The sequence below is a fragment of the Perissodus microlepis genome, chromosome 18 (assembly GCF_051167445.1).
Source record: "Perissodus microlepis isolate ML-2025 ecotype Zambia chromosome 18, ASM5116744v1, whole genome shotgun sequence".
NCBI lineage: Eukaryota > Metazoa > Chordata > Actinopteri > Cichliformes > Cichlidae > Perissodus > Perissodus microlepis.
This window is the reverse complement of record NC_140478.1, coordinates 8,355,089-8,379,796: the sequence shown is the minus strand read 5'-3', so window position 1 is coordinate 8,379,796 and position 24,708 is coordinate 8,355,089. Positions and strand designations below refer to the sequence as shown.

Below are 24,708 nucleotides of genomic sequence, written 5' to 3'. Positions count from 1 at the left end.
AAAAAGTACAAATTAAGTTTCTTTCTAAAGTTTTAAGAAAAAGTTTTGCAGTGACTTCTTTTATTGTAATAGGTAGGTGGAGTTTCAGTATGGAGTTAATATAATGATAATATATTGTTATTACAAAAAAATTGTATTTAAAATATTTCCAAATGTCCTTACACAATTCCACATGTTTTTTGACATAAAAAAAACCTAATCTGTGTATACTATATCACTTTTTTGAACGTGATATAGTATACATATGTACAAAGGGTCTGCCTTCACCAATAAAATTATCATGGTATATACAATGTGCTCCTGAAATGTCTTGCTTAAAATGTAGTTTTTGTTTGTTTGTTTAATCATTATTTACAATTCAAAGATCCTACATGGGCACACACATTTTGCATAGTCATGTGGTGCAGTGATGTCTGCGTGCTGCAGTACAGCTTTTTCTCAGTGCTACACCAAAGGCTGTAAACCTGTTATTCCTGCTGTCGAGAAGTACAGGGCACTTTTGCACAGCATCTAGTCGTTTTAGGATCTGAGAGTCACTTCCAAGTTTGTTCTCAGAAGCATAGTTTTGTTCTGATGGCTGATATTTGAAAAAGAAGGAACACAATTTCATTTTCAAGAAGAGAAGGAGTTCAAGCTGACCGTAAGAGAATTACTTTTTATGTAATGTAATTTAATGTGCAGTTATTAGTATGATAGTAAGCTGTAGTAAACCACTTCCTTCTCATAGACAGTAGTGTTTAGGATCAGCTCTGACTCTTTCCTTTAGCGCAGGTTCAGCATGTCGGCCCAAAAAAACTCCGTCTCAGTGTGGACGGGAGGTCAAAACGGAGAGAAAACGATGCGTTTTCAAACAAAAACGCATCAGTGTGGACGTAGCCAAAGGCCGTCCAAATTTGAAGAGTCCTCCCAATGTGGCGACAAATGCCATTGTTTTCCCCAAATTTCAAGGATGGGTCGGGTGTATCCTTCGTGTCCTACCATATCCCAGGATTCATTGCGGGCCATACAGGAGTTTTTTTTTTCTCATAACGATGGAGGTCGAAGCGGGAGAGGAATACACTTTCAAATGTAAGTATATGAAAATCTGGTGGTACAAAAGTTACATTTTTCAATAGTGCTTGTGTAGTTAGGCTTTGGGCATCTGCATGGACATTTTTCTTTTTAATTAAAATAATCATAAACTAGCTTGTATGGTGGATCCCGCGTTTTATTTTTTGTTTGTTATGTATGGCCGTTTGTATACAGCCAATTTTGATTTCTACAAATTAACCTTTTTGTGATATGTTATTAAAATGAGGAGATAAGGATGACCTCTTCACTGGGGTGAAGAATTTGGCCAATGTGGAATGGAGGTACAAAAATAAATTAATTTACACATCATATTCATATGAGTATGGTTTTATTAACCCTCATGCTGTACAGAACCTGTGATATCCAGACAGTATTCTTCTTATGTTCTGCTGTGAAAACTTCTGGATTTAGGGATTAACATAATTGCCATGGTTTTCTCTCTTCTCTTATTTGTTGTGTGTGATCAGGACAATTTTTGATAAGATGGGCCTGCAAGGGAAAGTCACCCCCTTGCAGGTCAGAAAGAAATGGGATAATGTAACACACTTACTTTGTTTTTGTTTGTTTTTTTTATCAAGAAGATAATTCTGAACAACACAAGTTAATAAATTAAGCCTCCTGTCCTAATTTCCTCTCTCCCTGAGGACACTCTAGGGCCAAGCACCACAGTGGGTAGCCAAAACAAAAGCGATGAGGAGGAGAGAGAGCAAACCAAAACAGGGAAAAAGAGGAAAAGAGACAGGGATGATGAGCTGCTAGACCTCATCAGAGGTCAGCAAAGAGACGCTTAGGAGAGGAGAGCGCAGGAGAGCAGGGAGAGGATGGACAGAAAGACTGTTTTCACTTCTTGAAAGATAAATTCCAAAATGAGTTATACATTAAGAAATTTATTTGAATATATTTGTTATGTTGTTATGTGATGTGCTGGTTTAAAAGTTTTATGTTATGAATAAATTGAATACAACAAACAGTAATTATCACTGTACTCATTTTATTCATAGGTATTTGTAACATCTCTGAATATAACGCTTACTTTGAACAATTTTAAATGGATATTTATTTGATGACAATAAAGTAAATAACAATAACAATTAAACAAGAATATTTCTAATACACTAACGATATTTAAAGAAGGAAAAATAATATTTACAGTTGTTCACACCGGATTAACCTGAGTGACCTGTTCCTGGACCGTTTCTTTAACAACTGTCATGGATTACAGGAAGTCTCTGGCAGTGTTGCTGAATCTGCCGAAGCAAGATCAGATGTGAAGGGGTGCTGCAACTGGGAACTGCAGTTTGTCTTTTCTGGTAGAATCCCACAGGGTGGTCTGCAAAGAGAGCTGCTTCCTCCCACTGTCCACTGCATCGTCCATCCACAGGGTTTGCAGGGCTGGCTCAATCGACAGCTGCCACACCACTAAGATGTTTTCAGAAATATGCAAGCAGGAGATGGTGGATGCTATATTACTACTAGTATAATACTTGTAACTCTGTAGCAGACAACAGTTTGATAAAGTGCTATGAAAAAAACGAAACCAAAAGATTAGCTTCTATAAGTTTCAAAGAGATTTAGTTTCTATATTTCATATTTTATATAATACGTATAATACAGTAAATGTCAGTCACTGAAATTATCCACGAAACTAGCTAAGTAATTCCTTAATGCGTGTAGATTAAAGAAAATTATTTTACCTGGATATGATTGTATCCAGGTAAGGTACCAAACTTCCTGGCAACGTTGATACCGGTGTTGTAGCTCCTCGAAATTAAAACGGTACACAACACACGGAGCACCTTTTCTTGGTCCATTTTTCAGTTTTCACAGTTAGTGAGCAGAAAAAACGGAAGTAAGGGCGGACTTGAACGAAGGCTAGAAGGCTGTCCAATTTCACAACGCTCACTTCTGTTGTACCTGTACACCGGCCGTGGAAGGATCCTACCGAAGTAGGAGCATCCTTCCCCTGGATTTGGACACAGCCATTGTCAGGTCGTCTGTTAATCTCTCCACAGTAGTCATAGTCTTTCATGGTTGTCATAGTGTTCACAGTGTATTCATAGTTTTATGTTGCTACTGTTATCAGCCGCAATGAAGGCTCGCCTTTTGTTAAAACCTGCAACTTCTCTGTCAGCATCTGCGTTTGGGTCCTGTTTCAAAAACACACCGGCACACCCGGCCGTGACATAGCTGTTTCTGGGTCCAAACTCCTCTTCAGTTCTCAAAGTCAAACTAACCCCTGCATCATCACTGAGAGTTACAAACTATCTAAATTCTTTCATCTTTCATAAAATGATCGATGTAGCTGCTCTACCAGGTGTAACAATTAAAATTAACGCTGACGCATCCATGAAAACAGGAATTATGAAGTTTAACAGGGTTAGAAGTTAGCACGGAGTTTCCATTTAAATATAATATACCATGTTCTGACTGAGGGATTTCTGAAAAATGAAAAAGTACAATTCTGCTATCACTTCGTACATAAATGAAGACAGAAAACTAATCAGTAGTTACGTTTGCAGGATTACTGAATGTCCTCTGGCCATAAATTCAATGTTGAGCTTGAAGAGTTTTCTTCTTCTTCTTCGGCCATGTTCTTTCAATAAAGCACACACTTGGTTTGCTGCTTACATACATTCAGCAATTCGTGCTTCACACACAACGGAACAGGAAGTGAAGTCACCTATCATTACCAAAATAAAATCATCTCCAAAATAAAATGTCAATCAGAAACATCTTTACAAAGTAAGATAAATTAATATATTTACTTATGAGAACACAAATCTAACATTCGAAACAAAGAATGTCTAAAAACACAAAAATATTCCCGCTACATTTATGTTTAATTTAAAGTAACCAGAGACTAAACCTGAAAATGAAGTCAGTCATACATGAATACAAAGGTTGCAAAAATTAAAATGACTCAAAGCAAGATGCACCTTTGGGTCTTATTCTCCTCATTTGGGTACGTTAAAAAGATTTTACTATTAGTTTTAAAGTAGTTTAAAGCATGTAAATAGAAGTCAGCTTAAACTTTTTTGACTGACTTAGAAGTGACTGCATGTAACATTAAAATTTAGAAAAATAAAAGATTTAGAATAATAAAATCAGACAGAAAATACTGCAAGGAATATGATACGAAACCCTGAATTAATCATCCATTCCTAATTATGCAGTAAGGTGTGCTGTGGTGATTTACATGGTCATTTGTGGTGATTCTGTTTCTTCCTCAGGGTGAAGTTCACTTCAAGCCTCACAGACACTCATGTTAAAATGCCCAACACCGCAAAACGAATAAACATGTTTAATTCAATTCAATTGTATTTATATAGCACCAAATCACAACAACAGTTGCCTCAAGGCATTTTATATCTTACAGTATATCGTACAATAATAGATACAGAGAAAAACTCAACAATCATATGACCCCCTATGAGCAAGCACTTTGGCGACAGTGGGAAGGAAAAACTCCCTTTTAACAGGAAGAAACCTCCGGCAGAACCAGGCTCAGGGAGGGGTGGGGCCATCTGCTGCGACCGGTTGGGGTGAGAGTGACAGTTTAATTTCCCATAAAGGGCCAGTTTTGAGACAGTCACTGTATACTTGAATAAAAAAGGGCTGAGGAATTTGGAATAATTAAACACCAAAACAAAAAAATAGAATTAAACTCTAAAGAAAAACAACAGCAATCATTCCTTTAAAAAAATCATTTTTTATAATTGTCTATTATTATATTTCACTTTGTTTTGAGTCATTAAGTATACAAGTTCATTTGTTGTGTATAATACACAGTACCTAACAAAATATCACACGTTTCTACAAATAAAGGGATTCAAAACAATACATATGACAGTGAAATTGTCCTCTATTTTATTTATTTATTGAATTCATGTCCCAAAAGAAAGTCATTTGTTTTTAATAATTGTCACCATATGTCTACTACTCATATGTAATTTCTTTTAAAATTGTACTTAACATGTATTTCTAATTAGTCATAACATGTTATGGGTCGGATGCTTGAAAGTCTGAAACCAGAGCATATAGAAGGTGATAGAGAATACTCTGAAAAGTTATTGCTGATTTTATTAGACCAGCGGCACCAAAAAACATCTCTCTCTACTTATTTACAATTCAGTAGCGTATAATTATGTGGCGGAAAAAAAGAGAAATGACATGAAAAAAATTTCAGTAGCTAAATTTTATAACCACATTTTATATACTATGATATTTTCTTTGATTCTTGAGATGAGGTCAAAATACAAATTCATTAATTCATATGTGCAACACACACAGTCGGACACGCTGTAAATCAGTCTCATCAAGTATATGAAAATCTATTAGTTATTTTTGGTCACAGGCGGGTGATGGGTTTGAGGACGAGCTTCTTGGTGAGAGTGTATCTGGGCTCTGGTATTTGTTTGTAGGATAAAAACTCTCCTTTGCTGACCTCCCTGTTCACACGTGTCAGGACAGTGAGGATATCATCCATCTCCTGACTGCAGGGAAAACATTGGAAACACACTGAAAATGAAAACTTGAATTTTTGGAATATTTGAAACATTGTGCTTTCTGATATTTCACATAAACCCATCTGACATCAACAAAAGCAGACCTACAGAATATGCACATAAATATACTTTTATAAATATTTTTCCATTGCACAAACTATAAAAAGTACAGTTTATAACAGTGTGCTATAAAGATGTCAGATGGTGTAAAACATGATAGTTGTGCCTAAGCAACATATATACACAAAATTAGGATTACTTAAAATATTTTCTGTATATCATCAAATAAATTGTGAAATGTGTCCTATGTTACTGTGAAATTGCAATGAAATATTGTGTAATTGATTGTATATCAATTTTTAATCTTTGTTTGCAGTGCAAGAATACAAGACAGCACTAAAAGCAGCCTCATTTATGACTAAGTATGACTGATTCATTAGGTTTTGGTAAAGGATCATCATTTATGGCACATGTTACATCTGACTTAGGGTTAAGTGTGGTTTTAAATATCTTCCAGAGTAGCATTGTATCCTCTTAAACTATTTCTAAGGTATTTCTCACCTTTCTGCTGATCTTGTCAGCTGCCTACACAACTCCTGGGTGTAGATGCATCCTGTGAGTGTGTTTCGAAATGACTTGAACTCCTCCACGGTGGCCATGCCTATCAGAAAGTCTGCTTCTGAAGGCACTGTCTCAAACTCTCTCGCCGTGTCTGCATTTCCTTCCAAGAAGAATTGTGTCTCCCTCCCATCCTCTTCTGGCCCCAAGGGATAGTATCCTTTCTGGACTCCATCACCCTGACTTGCTTCAATGAAGAAGAGTTTGGGCTTCCCTGCCAAAGTTGGGACTCTTTCACTTGAAAAGGGGAGCATCAGATCTTTCAGGAACACCTTTTCCCCATCAGTGCCAATGACACACCCCTTTTCTCCATGCGAAAGCACGCATACCACCTTAAATCAGAGGCATATGGATAGGTGTGGTGTTACGGACAAAAAATGCAAAAGGACACATAGTGGATTTTGTAAAAAGGATAGAAATAGCTGTGGTGAACACATAGTTAGCCTACATATAAGAAAAAGGTAAAACATAAGGTGAATTATAAGAGTGGAGAAAGGTTCACAAAGGTGAACTACATCTTATGCAGAATCTGAAAGAGAGGATACTACAAGGTGGTGTCAGGGGAGAATGTAGCTAGGGAAGTGAATGAAGGCAGAGGCGAGGATGAAGTGAAGAAGAAGGGCATTCTAAAGTATATAAGCAGATGTTACATGAACTATCAGTATAAAGACAGTATGAATGTTGGTAAATGATACTAAATTAACTAATTCAAACTGACAGCTGCCCTGGTCTGCAATGAGTTGAAGATGCAGCCGTCAGTTATTAGATTAACCTCATGACGGAATTTGGTGATCTTAAACCTTTTGGAAAGTGGAGATGAAATCAGCCCTCATAGCTCAACATCTGCCTGTTTATTGTTAAATATAGTTGGTAAACTCTCCAAAGCCCAGGTCATGTGATCACAGCCTGTCTCACACCCACAAATCTACTGGTTATTACTTTGGAGCAAGCTCTATCCTTCCTTCACCTCTATACTAGATCTTGCAAGCCCACTATTTACTTAATGCCACCCCTACCCCTAAACAGACTACACAAACACATCCTGTGTGTTTTGTGATATTTCCTGATCTGTCAGAAATGTTTTTCTAGATTTTTCAAGCAGACTTTAAACTCAGATTATATGTTTACAAATAATCACAATAATATTCCATATCCTAATCGCTAGTCTCAGTAGCCAGGGGTCTGTCCAGCAGGGTCTCCACCCCTGGCTGCCGCCCAGCACACAATGCACCTGACCCCTATGGCACCTTCTGCGGGTGTTGGGCCTACAAGAGGGTGGGACCATGTCCCTTTTCCAGGCTGTCCCAGCCAACTCACATAGACTAAGGCCACCCACCAGATGCTCACTCTCGGGCACCCTCCACGGGCCTGGCTCCTGGTAACCCTATGCTGGGCAACTGTACCCTGGATATTCTGCTCATTGGGGTTTTTGAATCGCTCTGTCTGGTCCCTCACCCAGGGCCAATTTGCCATGCAAGACCCTACCAAGGTACAAAAAGTCCTAGATGGCATAGCCTCTGGGATCACTGGGACACGCAAACCCAGGGACATAAAATAAACTAAGAATATAGAATGGTGGTTGAGGATACAATTCCAAAGATGTATGAATCTACTTACCAAGGCATTATCATTCACAAAATTCTTCTTGCTGTGCATTCTTAATTCATTTCGTATTTGTGCTGCAGTCAAGTTGTTGTGTATCAGCACTTTAAAGCCTAAGCTTGTGAACACTGTGTTCAGAGCATCTGTGCCACATAGAAAAGAAACAAATGAAGTTATAGCAGTAGATTACATAACCAAAGAATATCTGGTCTGTGGAGTAATTGGTACAGGCCTCAGTAGCTTCTAGTTTAAACAGTCATACATAAATCAGGTCATCATATGGTTCAAAGATAAGAAGTGTACCTGCATCCTTCTGAGTTCCTCTTCGATCCTTCATATGTGTTCCCGTGAAGATCTCATTATTGATAACCACACATAAACCATGAGACTTATGAGTCAAAGTGTAGTATTCTGACTACAGGACATAAACAAAGAAAATTATGAATTATTATTTATGTTTTTACTAGGGGTGGGAATTTAACTTGCAGTAGGAAAAAGAAATCCTAAGGTTCTCTTCGATGCAGTGAATAACATAGTCTTCCCCCAACTCTGTGTATACCTGCCTTATCAGATAAGGACTGCAATTACTTTTAAAGATTTTTTTAAGCTAAGATCAGTGGCCTAAGAGGAAACGTAACTCTCCTAGATAGCCTTTTCAACCATGATCTTACACACTTCATAATTATGGAATCCTTTCATCCAGTTTCTTTAGAAGATCTATCGGAAATACTGACCCAAATGAAACCTTCACGAGTCTAGCTAAACCGTTCCCTGCTATCTGGCTCTGTCCTTAGGTGCTTTAAACAGGGGGTTATGCATCCTCTGCTCACAAAGCCTAACCTGGATCCGACACATCAGTCAAGCTACAGACCCATCTGAAAACTTCTTTTCATTTCTAAAATATTAGAAAAAGTCATTTGGTCTCAAGTAAAGAAGGCACTGGAGAAGCATAATATTATTTATAACTTTCAGTCGGGTTTTAGAAAGTGGAAACTCTACAGAAACAGCTCTCCTCAAAGTCACAAATGACCTTTTGATGGCCGCAGACAGAGGTAATTGCTCAGTCCTTTTTCTATTGGACCTCAGCTCAGCATTTGATACCATTGATCATCAGATTTTAATCCATCACTTAAATCATATCTGGATTTGTCCTAAAATGGTTCACCTCATATCTGGCGGAGAGAACAATTTTAGTTTCAGTTGGAAACTTTCGGTCAGATGTAACTAAATTTTCAAGTGGAATCCCACAAAGATCGGTTTTAACCCCCTTATTATTTACATTATATATGCTTCCTTTAGGCCATATCATTAGCAGTTTCAAAATTATTTCCATCTGTATGGAGACTATATCCAATTATACATCTCCTTTAAACCTTGGGAATTACACAAATTATCCACTCTAATGGACTGTCTTAAGGAGATTAATGGTTGGATGAAAAAAATTTTTTGCAACTGAATGCAAACAAGCTCCAGAGAATATCAAGCCACAAATTAGTCAACATCTTGGTCATTTCTCATCCTGGATAAAAGCTACTGCTCGGAATCTTGGGATAATTTTTAATCAATCGTCTTTTGATGCTCATATCAAGTCTGTGACCCGCTCCTGCCATCCATCCATTTTCTCGCGTATCCGGGGCCGGGTCACGGGGGCAGCAGCCCAAGCAGAGAAGGCTAGACCTCCCTATCCCCAGCCACCTCCTCCAGCTTGTCCGGAGTAACATACAGACGTTCCCAGGCCAGCCGAGAGATATAATCTCTCCAGCGTGTCCTGGGTCTGCCCCGGAGCCTCCTCCTGGTGGGACATGCCAGGAACACCTCACCCAGGATGCATCCTTGTCAGATGCCCAAACCACCTCAACTGGCTCCTTTCAATGTGAAGGAGCAGTGGCTCTACTCTAATCCCCTCCCGAATGGCCGAAATTCTCACCCCATCTCTAAGGGAGAGGCCAGCCACCCTTCGGAGGAAGCCCATTTCCGCCGCTTGTATCCGCAATTTCGTTCTTTCTGTCACTAGCCACAGCTTATGACCATAGGTGAGGGTAGGGACGTAGATCAACCGGTAAACTGAGAGCTTCGCTTTACACTCAGCTCTCTCTTCACCACAACAGACCGGTACAGCGTCCACATCACTGCAGCCACAGCACCAATCCGTCTGTCGATCTCCCACTCCCTTCTCCCATCACTTGTGAACAAGACCCCGAGATACTTAAACTCCTCCACTTGGGGCAGGAACTCTTCCCTGACCCGGAGGGGCACTCCACCCTTTTCCAGCTGATGACCATGGCCTAATATTTGGAGGTGCTGATTCTCATTCCCACCGCTTCACACTCGGCTGCGAACCCTTCCAAGGCAAGCTGGAGGCCATCACCCAATGAAGCCAACAGAACCACATCATCCGCAAAAAGCAGAGATAAGATCCGGAGAGCACCCAAGTGAAAGCATTCCGCCATTTAGCTACGCCTAGAGATTCTGTCCATAAAAATTATGAACGGAATCGGTGACAAAGGGCAGCCCTGGCGGAGCCCATCACCCACCAGGAACAAGTCAAACTTATTGCTGGCAATGCGGACCAAGCTCTTGCAATGGTTGTACAAGGACTGAATGGCCCGTAGCAATGGGCCAGACACCCCATACTCCCGGAGGGCCCCCCACAGGACCCCCCGAGGGACATGGTTGAATGCCTTCTCCAAGTCCACAAAACACATGCAGACTGGTTGGGCAAACTCCCATGCACCTTCAAGTATCCTTGAGAGGATGAAGAGCTGATCCAGTGTTCCACAACCAGGACGAAAACCGCATTGTTCCTCCTGTATCCGAGGTTCGACTAACGGACAATATTTATTTCTTTTAATAAATATTGCCAAACTTAGGACTATTATCTCCAAAGGTGAACTGGAGATGCTTCTCCATGCCTTCATCTCCTCCCCATTAGATGATTGTAACGCACTCTAACTTCTTTAAATCACCTTCAAGCGGTCCAAAATGCTGCAGCAAGTTTTTTAACCAACAGTCATAAATTCTCCCATTCTTGCACTGGCTTCCGTTTGGGTACAGATATCAGTTTAAAACCCTCACTTTCACATTCATGTCTTTACGAGGTGAGCCCCCCACTTATATCATTGAGTTTCTTCAAGCTTACTCTCCAAACCGGATCCTTAGATCCACTGGTAGTGGTCTTCTGGTTATTCCACCATTCTGTCTATTCTCTGTTTGAAAACAAAGGGGATTGCGCTTTTCAAACCCTAACTCCAATATTGTGCAACAGTTTACCTCTCCCCCTACGCACCATCAACTCAGTGGCTTCTTTTAAAATAACAGCTAAAACGCATCTGTTTAGACAGGCATTTGGGTAATGTTCATGTTTAATATGTTTTTTCTTATTTGATATGCTTTTATACCCCCTTTATACTGTTTTATTGTTTTGTTTGATATGCTTTTATATTACCATGTGAAGCACTTTTTAATAGGTCTGAGAAAAATGATATCCACATATGAGGACATTCGTTTTAAATTTCGATAGAACAGTGGCAGTATAATGTCCTCGTAAGTGGATATCAGGCCCTTGTAGGAGCAAAATTTAGTATTGTGGACTAGACCAGCGGTCCCCAACCTTTTTTGCGCCACGGACCGGTTTATGCCCGACAATATTTTCACGGACCGGCCTTTAAGGTGTCGCGGATAAATACAACAAAATAAAATTAGTACCGGTACCGAAAAAAAGAAGATTTATTCATAACACACGTGAAAAGCCCCGGGAAAACCGAGTTAACGATAAAAACGATAACAAAATAACGCTGAAAACCGATAAAAACCCTGAAAACCATACATTTCACACCTGAGCCTCAACTCTCGCGGCCCGGTACCAAACGACTCACGGACCGGTACCGGTCCGAGGCCCGGGGGTTGGGGACCGCTGGTCTAGACAACCCAAAATGTGATGTCCACATATGTGGATGCCAGGTCCTAGGAAGTTAATCACACTTTGCATTCCAAGCAAAGGGGAACTTTTGTCAATGCATGATTTCCTGGTATACCTAGATATATATATAGATAGATATAGATATAGACATATATATATATAATATATATATATATATATATATATATATATATATATATATATATATATATATATATATAGGTGCACCTAGGACTTAAAGAATGTTCTGTTAGCATCTTTATTTTAAAACTGTTTGAAAAGCTAAGCTATACAACAAGGAGAGATTGAGAATTTCCTTTTAGTTCTCAGTTTATTTGATATTGACAAAAGTTAGTCAATTTTGTCTGTTCTTCTGTAAAACAAACTAAGATTTATTTTTAGAATTAATATTTTGTTTCTAAGTGGAATTGACAATTTAGTAGTCTGTTTTGTTTGTTCTATTTTGAAACTTAAACGCTTTAGCGGCTACCTTTTGTGTAGTTTGCAATATTTGCCTTTATCTGAAACTGAAGTCTCATGTTCCTTAAGTACATCTGCCCTGTTGAACTTATTATGGGAAATAAATATTTAAATCAAAACAAGCTGCTGATTATTTCACATTTTACTTGTGAGCAACAGCACATTTAAATCTTACAAATATAATTATTTGGCTTATATCGTGATATATATCGTTATTGCCTGAAATGAAAGAAACATATCGTGATATGAAAAAATCTTATATCGCCTAGCTCTAGGATACACCAATTAGATTGATGCACACATTAGAGCTACAAAAATGGACGAATCTGAAGAAAGCGTGTTGCTAGGACTGATTGGAGGCAAATTTCATTTCAAAAGACTACCCGACGGAAGCCTTAATACATACATATGTGCAACACACACACAGTCAGATACACTGTAAACCAGACTCATCAAGTATATGTAAATCTGGGACTTATTTTTGGTCACATACTTGGTCACAGTCAGGTGACACATATTTGAGGACGAGCTTCTTGGTGAGAGTGTATCTGGGCTCTGGCATTTGTTTGTAGGATAAAAACTCTCCTTTGCTGACCTCCCTGTTCACACGTGTCAGGACAGTGAGGATATCATCCATCTCCTGACTGCAGGGAAAACATTGGAAACACACTGAAAATGACAACTTGAATTTTTGGAATACTTGAAACATTGTGCTTTCTGATTTTTCACATAAACACATCTGACATCAGCAAAAGCAGACCTACAGATATGCTCATAAATATACTTTTATAAATATCTTTTTTCATTGCAAAAACTATAAAAAAAAATACTGTTTATAACTTTGTGCTATAAAGATATAAACATGACAGTTGTGCCTAAGTAAAGTATACATAAAATTAGGATTACTTATTTTCTGTATATCATCAAATAAATTGTCAAATGTGTCATATATTACTGTTTTCTTCCAGAGTAGCATTGTATCCTATCAAACTATTTCTCTCACCTTTCTGCTGATCTTGTCAGCTGCCTGCACAACTCCTGGGTGTAGATGCATCCTGTGAGTGTGTTTCGAAATGACATGAACTCCTCCATGGTGGCCATGCCTATCAGAAAATCTGCTTCTGAAGGCACTGTCTCAAACTCTCTCACCGGGTTTGCATCTCCTTCCAAGAAGAATTGTGTCTCCCTCCCATCCTCTTCTGGCCCCATGCTGCAGGGATAGTATCCTTTCTGGTATCCATCACCCTGACTTGCTTCAATGAAGAAGAGTTTGGGCTTCCCTGCCAAGGTTGGGACTCTTCCACTTGTAAAGGGGAGCATCAGATCTTTCAGGAACACCTTTTCCCCGTCTGTGCCAAAGACACACCCCTTTTCTCCATGCGAAAGCACGCATACCACCTTAAATCAGAGGCATATGGATAGGTGTGGTGTAACGGACAAAAAATGCAAAAGGACACATGGTAGTGGATTTTGTGAATAGGATAAAAATAGCTGTGGTGACCACATACTTTAAGAAGGTAGAACATAAGGTGAATTATAAGAGTGGAGAAAGGTTCACAAAGGTAAACTACATCTTATACAGAATCTGAAAGAAAGAGGATACTGCAAGGTGGTGTCAGGGGAGAATGTAGATAGGTAGATTTAGATGGTACTCTGAAGGTTGACTTTGGAAATGAAGAGGGGGAAGTGAATGAAGCCAAAGGCAAGGATTAAGTGAATATTGGTAAATGATACTAAATTAACTAAATCAAAATTGACAGCTGCCCTGGACCTAACCCTAGCTGGACGTATGCAATTAGTTACGGATGCAGCTATCGATGATCTATCAATCTATCGATTATTCTCTTATTTTTTGGTGAAAAATTTGTTCATGACAGTCAGTGTTGGGGAGCAACTGAATACATGTACCGGTGTTACGTATTTAAAATACATAACGCCTGCACGGGCAGGAATGCATTTCTTACTTGGAAATTCTGAAACCACTTCACATTTAAAGAACAAAGGGATGAGCAAAATCTCACCATGCAATGTAAACTCTTTGCCAGCAAACAAGCTGCTCTCAGCTGGAAATAAATCTTTTTTTAAAAACTAACGTTAGCCTACTGCAACAACCTTGTTTAAGTTGTGGTAGCTACCTGGGTTATGTGCCAATTCAGTATATTTGATGTAGTATTGCTATGACTTATTACTATTAATGAAGGCTACATTAACAACCTGCTAGCTGCAAATAATCATGTACTGATACAGAAATAGTTTTCTATAGGAGATCACTGCAAAAGGTCCCTAATGTCCACCCTACTGTTACTCATTTTATATTAAGATTTAAAAATCTAATTGGTATTGGTATGGCGAGTAACCTTCAGTAATAGTAATAAATCACACAGCAATAGTACATTCATGTAGTTTTAAAAAGCATGACAGTATATTAAGTAATCCAAAGTATTCAGAATACATTACTCTCATTGAGTAACTTAACGGAATACGTTATAAAAAAATTACATTTTGGGGCATGTATTCTGTAATCTGTAGTTGAACATATTTTAAAAGTAATCTTCCCAACACTGATGACAGTGCAGATTCCTGACATTTTGTGTAAATTTAAACATGTAAAAATTTGATTATTTCAAATGAAAAACTGTGTGAAATGTTCTAACCATTTATATAATGCATATTACAGAATGTAACACCTGCATATGTGAAAAGAATGGCTTTGATTTTCCCACCCCATTTCATTTCAGTGCCACCCTTAGAAAATTTCTCTGGTTTTCTCTCTAGCTGATCTCCTCTGTCTGTATAGCCCTCAGAGAGCACTAAGATCATCGGGCCAACTGCTCTTAGTGCAACCTAGGTCTCGGCTAAAGACCAGAGGAGACCGTGCCTTTGCCGTTGCCGCACCCAGGTTATGGAATACTCTTCCTCTTCATATTCACGCATCAGATTCCATTCAGTCTTTTAAATCACGTCTAAAAACGTATTTGTTTAACCTGGCATTCAAGGCTAATTAGGGTAATTTACATCTGGCTTTGCATTTAGATTATGTAATTATTTTATATTTTATTTATATCTGTAATTTATATTTTATATTGTGATTTTTTTATCTGTATCATGATTTTACTGGAAAGCACTTTGGTGTACTTCGGTCTTTAAAATGTGCTATATAAATAAATTTTGATTGATTTGATTTTCATTTACAGGGCTCTAGAGTGCGACCAATTTGGTCGCAAATGCGACATTAAATCCTGAATCGACTTTTAAATATAACTGTGTTTTGCCAGAAACGCCACATTCTCAGATTAAAGCTCACAAAACCATTTCAACAACAACCAAACAGCAAATGAGAGCAGGTACACGGATTCCACACAAAGACGTAAACACCGGACCCGACGCATCAGAATCAACTTTGTCTTTCTCGGCTTTCTCACCCGACGGCCCGTAGACGGACATGCTGTCGGAGCTTAGCGATTCTGATGCGTCCGGTCCGCGCTGTGTTTACGTCTTTTTGCGCTGATTCTGAGCTGCAGGTTTTGTCTCTCTCCAACCAAAATTCACCGAGCTGAATTTTGCTGTTTTGCTTCCACGACTATTAAAATCACACTTCATGCACAGCTAGCTCTCTCTATCTCTCTCTGTACTTCAAGAACAGTTTCCCGTCTCCAATCTCTGTTTTCTGTATTATTCATTCGCTTATTACCCACCAGTCTAGTGTTGTTTACAGCGCTGTCGGCTGCTGTCTTTTTCTTTTCTTTTTCTTTTTTTTCACTTAAATGACCTCGGACAAGAAAGCCTATTTTTTCTGTTGTTCAATACTGAAGAAATTTAAACTTTATATGCAGAACATTGTAGAATATTTTTAAGGTTATCTGCTATAAAAAGCCAGACCAGGAAAATCTCCTTCATGTTTTTCTGTATTTTATTCTCAGTTACTTTCACACAAAGGCATCTGCTGTGATGTTCACAATTCAGATGGAGTCAGTACTGATAAATGATCAGAATTATAATATTTCTGACTGTCTGAGGCTAAGTTGAATCGAATCGGGACTTTGAAAACCGGAATCGAATGGATTATAGAAATCAGTGATGATACCCAGCCCTAGTGAGCAGCCTAGGCACGACAGAAGTGGATGTAGCTGTAATAGGAAAAGAACTATTGCTAACTTTTCTGTTAAGTTAAGGCCTGATCCTTCTGAAATTCATAGCCAGTGCTCTGACACGGTGTCATCAATCTTTGAATGCTGAAAAAGCACAGTGTATCCATAAAAACACATTATATTATATAAATTATTATAAAATTTGTGTGCGCCTAACTTTTGTGCCGGTACGCCTAACTTTAAAAAGTTAGGCGTACCTGTACGCCCATGGCAAAAAGTTAGTCTAGAGCCCTGATTTAGAAATTTTCTCTAGAAAATGACCTGGGCTTTGGAGAGTTTACCAACTATATTTAACAATAAACAGGCAGATTTTACTGTTCTCTAGAAAATTCCTCCCTGTGTTGATCAGGTGCTTTGATCAACAAACTTTTTCCCAGTAAAAGTTTTAATGGTGAGTACAGGAACAGTGCTGCTGTTTTGGACATGAGAAGCACGTTTTCTTTCACTCTACCTGAGCTCACCGTCTCAGTAACAGCTCAGTCTTTTTGCTCTTTGCGGTGTGTGTACAAACTCTGGCTACATGTTAAACTTTGCCAAGGTCATCAAAACTGCTGCTATGGTGTTATCAATGTTTCTGTTTAAAATTGGGGGGGTTTGTTGGATACTAAATGTTGTCAGACTTTTTATTCACCCGCTTCTAAATAATTTTGTATTGCAGGTCTGTTTCAGTCACAAATGTGGGTGAACACAGCTGTGTTAGGTCCATGGCAGTAGTCATCAGATTTAGATTAAACTCATGATGGAATTTGGTGATCTTAAACCTTTTGGAAAGTGGAGATGAAATCAGCCCTCACATCTCAAGTAACATCTCCCTGTTTACTGTTAAATACAGTTGGTAAACTCTCCAAAGCCCAGGTCATGTGATCACAGCCTGTCCCACACCCCCAAATCTACTGGTTATTACTTTGGAGCAAGTTCTATCCTCCCTTCACCTCTATACCAGATCTTACAAGTCCACTATTTACTTAATGCTACCCCTACCCCTAAACAGACTACACAAACACATCCTGTGTGTTTTGTGATATTTCCTGATCTGTCAGAAATGTTTTTCTAGATTTTTCAAGCAGACTTTAAACTCAGATTATATGTTTACAGATAATCACAATAACATAAGGGTAAGCAGACTTTAAAAAGTCTAGAGGTGTGCGAGCTGATTGACCTGAGGCGCCAACCAGAGGGCAGTGGGCCAAACAGGTGGTGCAGTGGGTCATCTGTGATGGCCCTGGTTTTCCTGAGACAGGAGGATCTGGCCTGTATAACCTCCAGGGGTGGCAGAGGGCAGCCAATGATGTTTTGGGGGTGGGAATCTTGATTACCCTCTGTGCAGCCTTCCTTTTCTTAGCAGTGGCCCCTGCACACCAAACACCTAGACAGTGGGAGAGCATGCTCTCCACTGAGGACCGGTACAAGGCAAGCAGCAGTTTCCATGCAAATGTCTTCTCCTTGTCCACAAAACACATGTAGACTGATTGAGCAAACTCCCATGCACCATTAAGTATCCTCAGGAGGGTAAAGAGCTCGTCCAGTGTTCCGCACCCGGGACAAAAACTGAAAACCACCAGGTAGTGATTGGCTTACAGCAACACCAGACTGAGACAGAGTCCAGCTCTCTCCAGGAGACTGGTTCCAGAGCCAGATCTAGCTGGTACATTTCAACTTCACGTAATATATTCCATATCCTAATCGCTAGTCTTGGTAGCCAGGGGTCTGTCCAGCAGGGTCTCCGCCCCTTGCCGCCGCCCAGCACACAATGCACCTGACCCTTATAACACCTCCTGCAGGTGTTGGACCTACAGGAGGGTGGGCCCATGTCCCTTTTCCAGGCTGTCCCAGCCAGCCCACATAGATTAAGGCCTGCCCACCAGACGCTCACTCCTGGGCACCCTCAACGGGCCTGGCTCAAGGGCAGATCCTGGTAACCCTATGCTGGGCAACTGTACCCTGGATATTCTGCTCATTGGGGTTTTTGAATCACTCTGTCTGGTCCCTCATCCAGGGCCCATTCGCCATGCAAGACCCTACCAGGGTACAAAAAGTCCTAGATGGCATAGCCTCTGGGATCACTGGGACATGCAAATCCAGGGATATAAAATAAATTAAGAATATAGAATGGTGGTTGAGGATACAATTCCAAAGATGTATGAATCTACTTACCAAGGCATTATCATTCACAAAATTCTTCTTGCTGTGCATTCTTAATTCATTTCGTATTTGTGCTGCAGTCAGGTTGTTGTGTATCAGCACTTTAAAGCCTAAGCTTGTGAACACTGTGTTCAGAGCATCTGTGCCACATAGAAAAGAAACAAATGAAGTTATAGCAGTAGATTACAAAACCAAAGAATATCTGATCTGTATGTGCAGTAATTAGTGCAGGTCTCAGTGCTTCTAGTTAACACAGTTAAAACATACATAAATCAGGTCATGATATGGTTTGAAGGTAAGAACTCTACCTGCATCCTTCTGAGTTCCCCTTCGAGCATGTAGATATGTTTCAGTAGTGAAGGTCTCATTATTGATGATCACACATAAACCATGAGACTTATGAGTCAAAGTGTAGTATTCTGACTACAGGACACAAACAAAGCAAATGTGAATTATTATGTTTTTAAATTAATATAAATGTTAGTGTTCCGACAAAAGACTGAATGAAAGCATAAAAGTCTGAATGAACTACCTGATCAGGAAGAGAGTTGGGCTGTGATCGTGCATCAGTGTAAATAATCTCTCCTCTGCCTTAGAAACAAAAGAACAACATATTTACATGTCCAGTATTATTATGACAAAATAATAAAAACCAGAGTGACTGTAGGAATTCCTAAAAAATAATTACAATTTTTTCTGAACAGAGATACTTACAACTGCTCTGAGTTTCAGTTACAGACAGAGGAAGATGGGATTCATTTGTGTTAAAAAACCTCTGTGGGAATAAACATCACAGTGATCAGCAAACTGACACACAGAATTAAATGTTCAGAAACACACAGACAGATACGGTTGTCAATACTGACATGAGGAGGTAACATCTGCTGCTGCTGGGGGACTCCTGTAACGAGTACAATCATTTGATGATGTTCACAGAAACACACTGTTTACATCTAAATGTTTTTCTGTGGTAAAGTGAAAAATGTCTCTCATACCTTGAACGTAGTTCTCTACAATCATTGCCAGCTCAGGATCAATCTCTTGGAGTATTTCATGCAACACACTGACATTTGTGTCTGATATTAAATCTTTCTTTTCCATCTGAGCAAACACATCCAGCGCTGTCTGGAATTAACAGCAAAGATGGTTTTAGTTCACAGAGGCTCTGCAGCTACACTATAAATCTATCAACTGCTTCACAGCAAAATGCTACTCAAATGCCAGTTTAAAGACACAAATCTTCAGCTCTGTGATGAACAAGTCAGCTGGGTGCACAGATCATAGACTGAAATTCTCTGTGACCTTCAGTTTTTAGTTTAGATTTAGGGATGGATGCACTTAGAATAATTGCAAGTTTAAAGCACTTCTTAAATGCTTTCACATTTCAGATCCAGAAGTTAGCTTTATATATGTTTTGTTTATTTTTTACATCCAGTCTATGATCAAGAGAAACATAGAAATGAACCACTGTTCATTATGTTAACACATGTCTTTGAAAAATGTGGAGAGGCTTTGTCTTCATTGGCATTTCTGTTTGGTGCCAGCTATACAAAAAAGAGGCTGGTAAGATGGAAGCTGTTAAATTTTGTGGTGGGTCAAGCAAAACTTTCTATATATAAAAGAAGAAAAAATCAGATTAATAATATTGCAGGGAAAAGGGTTGATACAACTTTCATTTAGCTGGTTAAATATAGATGTCTACAAGCTCTACAAGGGCCTGATATCCACACGAGGACATTATACTGCCACTGTTCTTTTAAATGTAAAATGTCCCAATATGTGGATCTCACTTTTCTCAGAAACAAAAATCAGGAAAAAAATAAAGATAAAAATCTGTAAATTCTTTGTTTTTACATTCATCCGCTCCCAATCAGCCCAAATAGCAAAGAGAAAGTAAAAATTCATGCCATGAAAGAGTTCGGGTCTTAGGAGGTTAAAGCTGAATTTCCATTGTATCCACTGACAAATAATTTAACTGATTTTTCTTCTCAGTGGTGCTTTAAGAAAAGAGTGTGTTTTGTTATATATGGTCAATTATATTTCAGCCCTGTGTTTCTGTGACAATTTATTTTCTTCTTGTGATGTACTGATGTTCATTTATTGAGAAATAAATGTTTTGTTAAAAAGAAAATCACCATAGGATTTAAAATCTGAATCCCAGATACAGTTGTTTCTTAATGATTACATCCTGTAGATGTAGATATGGTGAGTTGATTTTAAAATAGCTGGAGAGGTGTGCAAATGTTATCTCACTTTGCATTGATCCAGTGTGCTTTTGAACAGCTTTGATCTCAGTAGAAACTTCATGATTGCGATATTGTCGTTATTCATAGCATCACATATTTTGTACAGCATCACCCTAACAGTGGGGAAAAAAAGAAGAAAAAATAAAAATGTGGAGAGAAAGCCAAACAGACACAAAGATTTTGTAATTCAAACTGATAGCATTTAAGTACTAATTATTACTATATGCATGCTGTCATATTAAAGTCAATGTGGGACTGGGTTCACCTGTACTGTGACAGAACAGGACTCCCATCTGTGTCCGTTGATCGTTTGCTATTTATGCCCAGGGACCTGACGAGGTCTACTCGATCAATAGTTGAGAGAAGCTGAGAAAGGAAACAATTGTTCTGCAGGAGACCTTTTTCCTTTAAGCTTGAGAACAGGTCTTTGATATTAGTGATCTGTGGGGTGGGGTGGGGGTTTGGGGGTGTCATTAGAAAGTCTATCAGTGAATATGAACATATCTAAGCTATCTATCATACTGTCAGTCCTACAAGTGACGCATCCATAAACATGTCAGTAAAACGAGTGGAAGGATAACAGTATAGAACATGTAGCACTGACCACTTTCAGATGACTTCTACTAACAACATCACGACACAGGAAGCAAAGTGCTGCCACCTCAGTAGAGTCCAGCTCGTCTTCTAGAGTTGAGGACAAGCTTTGTATCACAGACCTGCTCCCACCAGCACAGGCCTGGATGGACTGATAGATACAAACACCGAGTACCATAGGCTATATGAATGTAGCAACAGTCTTTGAGATGACCCTATGTCATACATCTTGCAATATTATGTGAAGGAAATTGATTAAACAGCACATTATCTCTCTGACACAAATGTTGTAACTTATTTGAGCTGCTCTGCCTTTCCAGAAGTAGGACCTCACCTCCATTTGACTGGAGCCGCCTTGTGACAGAACATAGAGAGAAACAGAGTTACACATCCAACCAGAATATGATCACAACTTTTCTGTGTGTGTGTAATTACCATGTAGAAACAGGGTGTCATTTTTTAAGTCCTTCAGCTGAGGGAAAGTACTTTTAATGTTTTCATCAGTTTGCAGGAAGTTCAGAAAAGCTCCGCACGTATCGTCTCCTTTACTCATGATCTTATCCACGAGCTCAACAATGTGTCCCTCCACATCTTTTCCGCTGATACTTTTAAGACTGTTGTATTCCCGTTCAGTGATCAGCTCCTTCTCATAAACTTTGTTGAGGATCAGCCTGTAGTCTCCAGACAGAATCGTTTGGATGGCTGTTTTATTTCTCCTCACAATGTCTTTGGCAGACATGCTGAGTCTGCATTACAGACATTTACACAGTTTAAATATCACAACTGTAACTAACAGCAGCAAGATGCAGGTTTTATTATCTTACAAAGTCTTCATTTTAAATGTAATAGTTATTGCATGTTACCTCTTTTGGTGTCCTTGAGAGTGTGCGCACAGATGATTCAGTGGCCCTGCTTCATTGCATTATGTTCTGCAAAAGAATAAGCAACTCCTCAAAGCAAATACTTTCATTCTTCTGTAAGCTACTGTACTTGCTGCAGTAATTAATAATGGCTGGAAACAAAGCGATCATTTAGCAAGAAATGTGAATGTGCCTGAATGATAATTTCATGTGTGCCCTGTGGAAGACTACTTAGCCTAAAATGTGTATTACAACAACTTGTTGGGAAAAATTTGTTTAGACATAAATGTTGATGCCATAATACTGCAAACTCAGACATGGTTGTAATTTCTATTCAAAATGTAGCTGTATGAAATGTATGACAGTCCGTTAACCAAATAATTCAGATCTTCTCTGTCTAAAATGTTAAGTGACAGACAAAATAATAATACTACTGATAACAAATATATTTTGCTTATATAACTGTTTTGTGCACCATCAGTACCTATCAAAGAGGAAGCAGGCTGGACCTGATTGTCCTACAATCAAGCTTATGAGGATTCTTTTGTTTGTTTTTGTTGTTTTTTTCTTTTTCAAAGATAATATTTGAGAGAATAACTAATAACCTCTCAGAAGTCACCCTGGTTTTCTCCGTCCTACCCAAATGTAAAAGGGGATATATTTCCTCAGGCTGCATGTCCCCATCTGCCACGTTTGTCCCCATTCTATAAAGCACACATCCAGACCTACCACGAAGTAGATCATTAGCAGGCACCTGCATGAGTCAAGCTGTAACTATCACCAGTTAATACAGGCTTGTTTCCTAAATGACCTTAACAGGCTGGAACGAAAGGCACTTATTCAAGTGGATGAGCAGAAGGTGACTCTGTGTGACAGCAGAAAAGTGTGATCAGAGGATTTCATTGAAGATATTTGTTTATTTTTGTTTTTGAACAAAACATTGTTTTGCCATTTTGGCTGGTAATTGCAAATGTAACTCAGTCCTCACTGACAGAAAGTTAAAATGTCGAACACTACAGTAGGAATAAACATGTTTACAGCCTTGGTATTTATAACCAGTTTCATTTCACATAACTAGGCCAGTTGTAAATGGGTTAGAGCAGGGGTCTCAAACTTAAATGAGCTGGCCACACAACTTGTTTTAACATTGCACTCAACAACAAACAAATCCTCTCTAACACAAAAAAGTAACTTCAAGGGCCAAACTCCATCATGTTTTTTTCACGTCAATATACGGGTGGTTAGTTTGAGACCCCTGGGTTAGAGGAAAATATCATCAACTAAATAACTCAAGTCACTTTTGGCACAACACGTATACATGAAATTACACGTAATCACAGGGTACTTGGGATCTAACAGTGTAATTATTTTTTACACTGAATCGATATCGTGTTACTCAATCTAGAATCGATTTTATTTGGAAAATCAATAATCAAAACCTACCCCCACTTAGTCCCTCCATAACACGTACCCTAGAAAGTAAACGGTACTTGTTTCATTGTTTCATTTGAAAACTGTTCTCTCCTTCTTCTCAGCTGGGCCTTTAGCTAGCAACACGGAAAAGAAACTGCACACAAACAGTTCGTGTGTTTGCTGATGTTTGTTGAGCTGCATTTGAAATTACCTGACACTCCAAAAAAAAACTCACTCCCTTTATGCTCGCTGGTCGTCGGTAGGGCTAGCTAGATGCTGAAGTACCGAAAACATAACTTATGGACACCCGAAGTCGTTCCAGCCACAAGTAATACTAATAATTGTTGCCTCCTGTAATGTTATATATCAAACTGCACCAGTAGAGGGTAGTGTCGTTAAAAAGTAGAAGTATGATCCTGTCCATAAAGTTTATGACATTAAAAGTCACTTGTTCCTTGCTGATAATAAATAAATAAAAAGGCCCACTTAAACCCCTAACTATGGCACATGTGTTTGCCTCTTTCATCTCTTGTTATACCACATCTGGTGATTAATACACGAGCAGGACTGCCTTTCATGTGTTTCTCGCAGCGACGAAGTAATGACTCCATTCAAAAACGTCAAACCGAAAGTAACGAGCCTGTTTTGAAAATGAAAAGGAAAAAAACTACTCAAGTGAAGTAGATGTAAATTTAAAACTCTACTTAGCACAGTAACAAAATATTTATCTTTACTGCCCACCTCTGCTGTTGTCCACGTCCAGGTTAATGCATGCACTGTTGATACTTCCGCTGAAGTGTAATCACAAGTGAAACTCACATTTCTTCTAGAGCCAAACCACACCTACATATATATATTGCAACACGTTCTCACTCCTAACTCATCAAATATGCGACGCAGGGTCAGAGTCTGCTTCGCTTATCAACGACTATGGAAAGTCAGCCAGTGTCAAAAATGTTAATGTGGTTATGTTAGTAAAACAACGAGTGCTAATATAACAGCTTTAAGATGCATTTGTAGATATTATTACATGTTTTAGTGTCTTTATGGTGCTAGCTTAACGTTACGGTGTAAAGGTTAGCCTATATTACAATAAGGCTGTTACTATTT

The 24,708-nt window shown here is 38.9% G+C and overlaps 1 protein-coding gene across 2 annotated transcripts; it reads right to left on the bottom strand.

Moving 5' to 3' along the window:
- Positions 1 to 4,376: 4,376 nt before the first annotated feature.
- On the bottom strand, positions 4,377 to 24,392 carry LOC146367190 (caspase-8-like). 2 transcript variants are annotated; one of them, XM_084913115.1, is made up of 19 exons: positions 24,340 to 24,392; positions 22,189 to 22,254; positions 21,761 to 22,071; positions 21,660 to 21,679; positions 21,336 to 21,476; positions 20,997 to 21,172; positions 20,739 to 20,844; positions 19,481 to 19,610; positions 19,352 to 19,386; positions 19,200 to 19,260; positions 19,018 to 19,076; positions 18,794 to 18,908; positions 18,498 to 18,625; positions 13,199 to 13,593; positions 12,689 to 12,839; positions 8,100 to 8,211; positions 7,812 to 7,939; positions 6,138 to 6,526; positions 4,377 to 5,564 (listed from the first exon to the last, which is right to left on the bottom strand). In XM_084913115.1, the coding sequence occupies exons 3-19, from the start codon at positions 22,062 to 22,064 to the stop codon at positions 5,420 to 5,422; spliced, it is 2,595 nt and encodes an 864-aa protein (XP_084769241.1). In that variant the 5' UTR covers positions 22,065 to 22,071; positions 22,189 to 22,254; positions 24,340 to 24,392; the 3' UTR covers positions 4,377 to 5,419. The 2 variants fall into 2 exon arrangements, with proteins under 2 accessions (XP_084769241.1, XP_084769242.1); XM_084913116.1 differs by lacking the exon at positions 24,340 to 24,392 and adding an exon at positions 23,810 to 24,307.
- Between the last annotated feature and the right edge of the window lie 316 nt (positions 24,393 to 24,708).

What these genes read in the sequence shown, in the direction of transcription:
- LOC146367190 (XM_084913115.1), bottom strand. Translation starts at nt 22,064, where the DNA reads ATGTCTGCCAAAGACATTGTGAGGAGAAATAAAACAGCCATCCAAACG. An exon ending in TTGTGAATGATAATGCCTTG is followed by an intron (nt 13,594 to 18,497) that starts GTAAGTAGATTC and finishes CTCTGATTTAAG; the next exon opens with GTGGTATGCGTGCTTTCGCA. An exon ending in AGGAACTCAGAAGGATGCAG is followed by an intron (nt 7,940 to 8,099) that starts GTACACTTCTTA and finishes TATGTGGCACAG; the next exon opens with ATGCTCTGAACACAGTGTTC.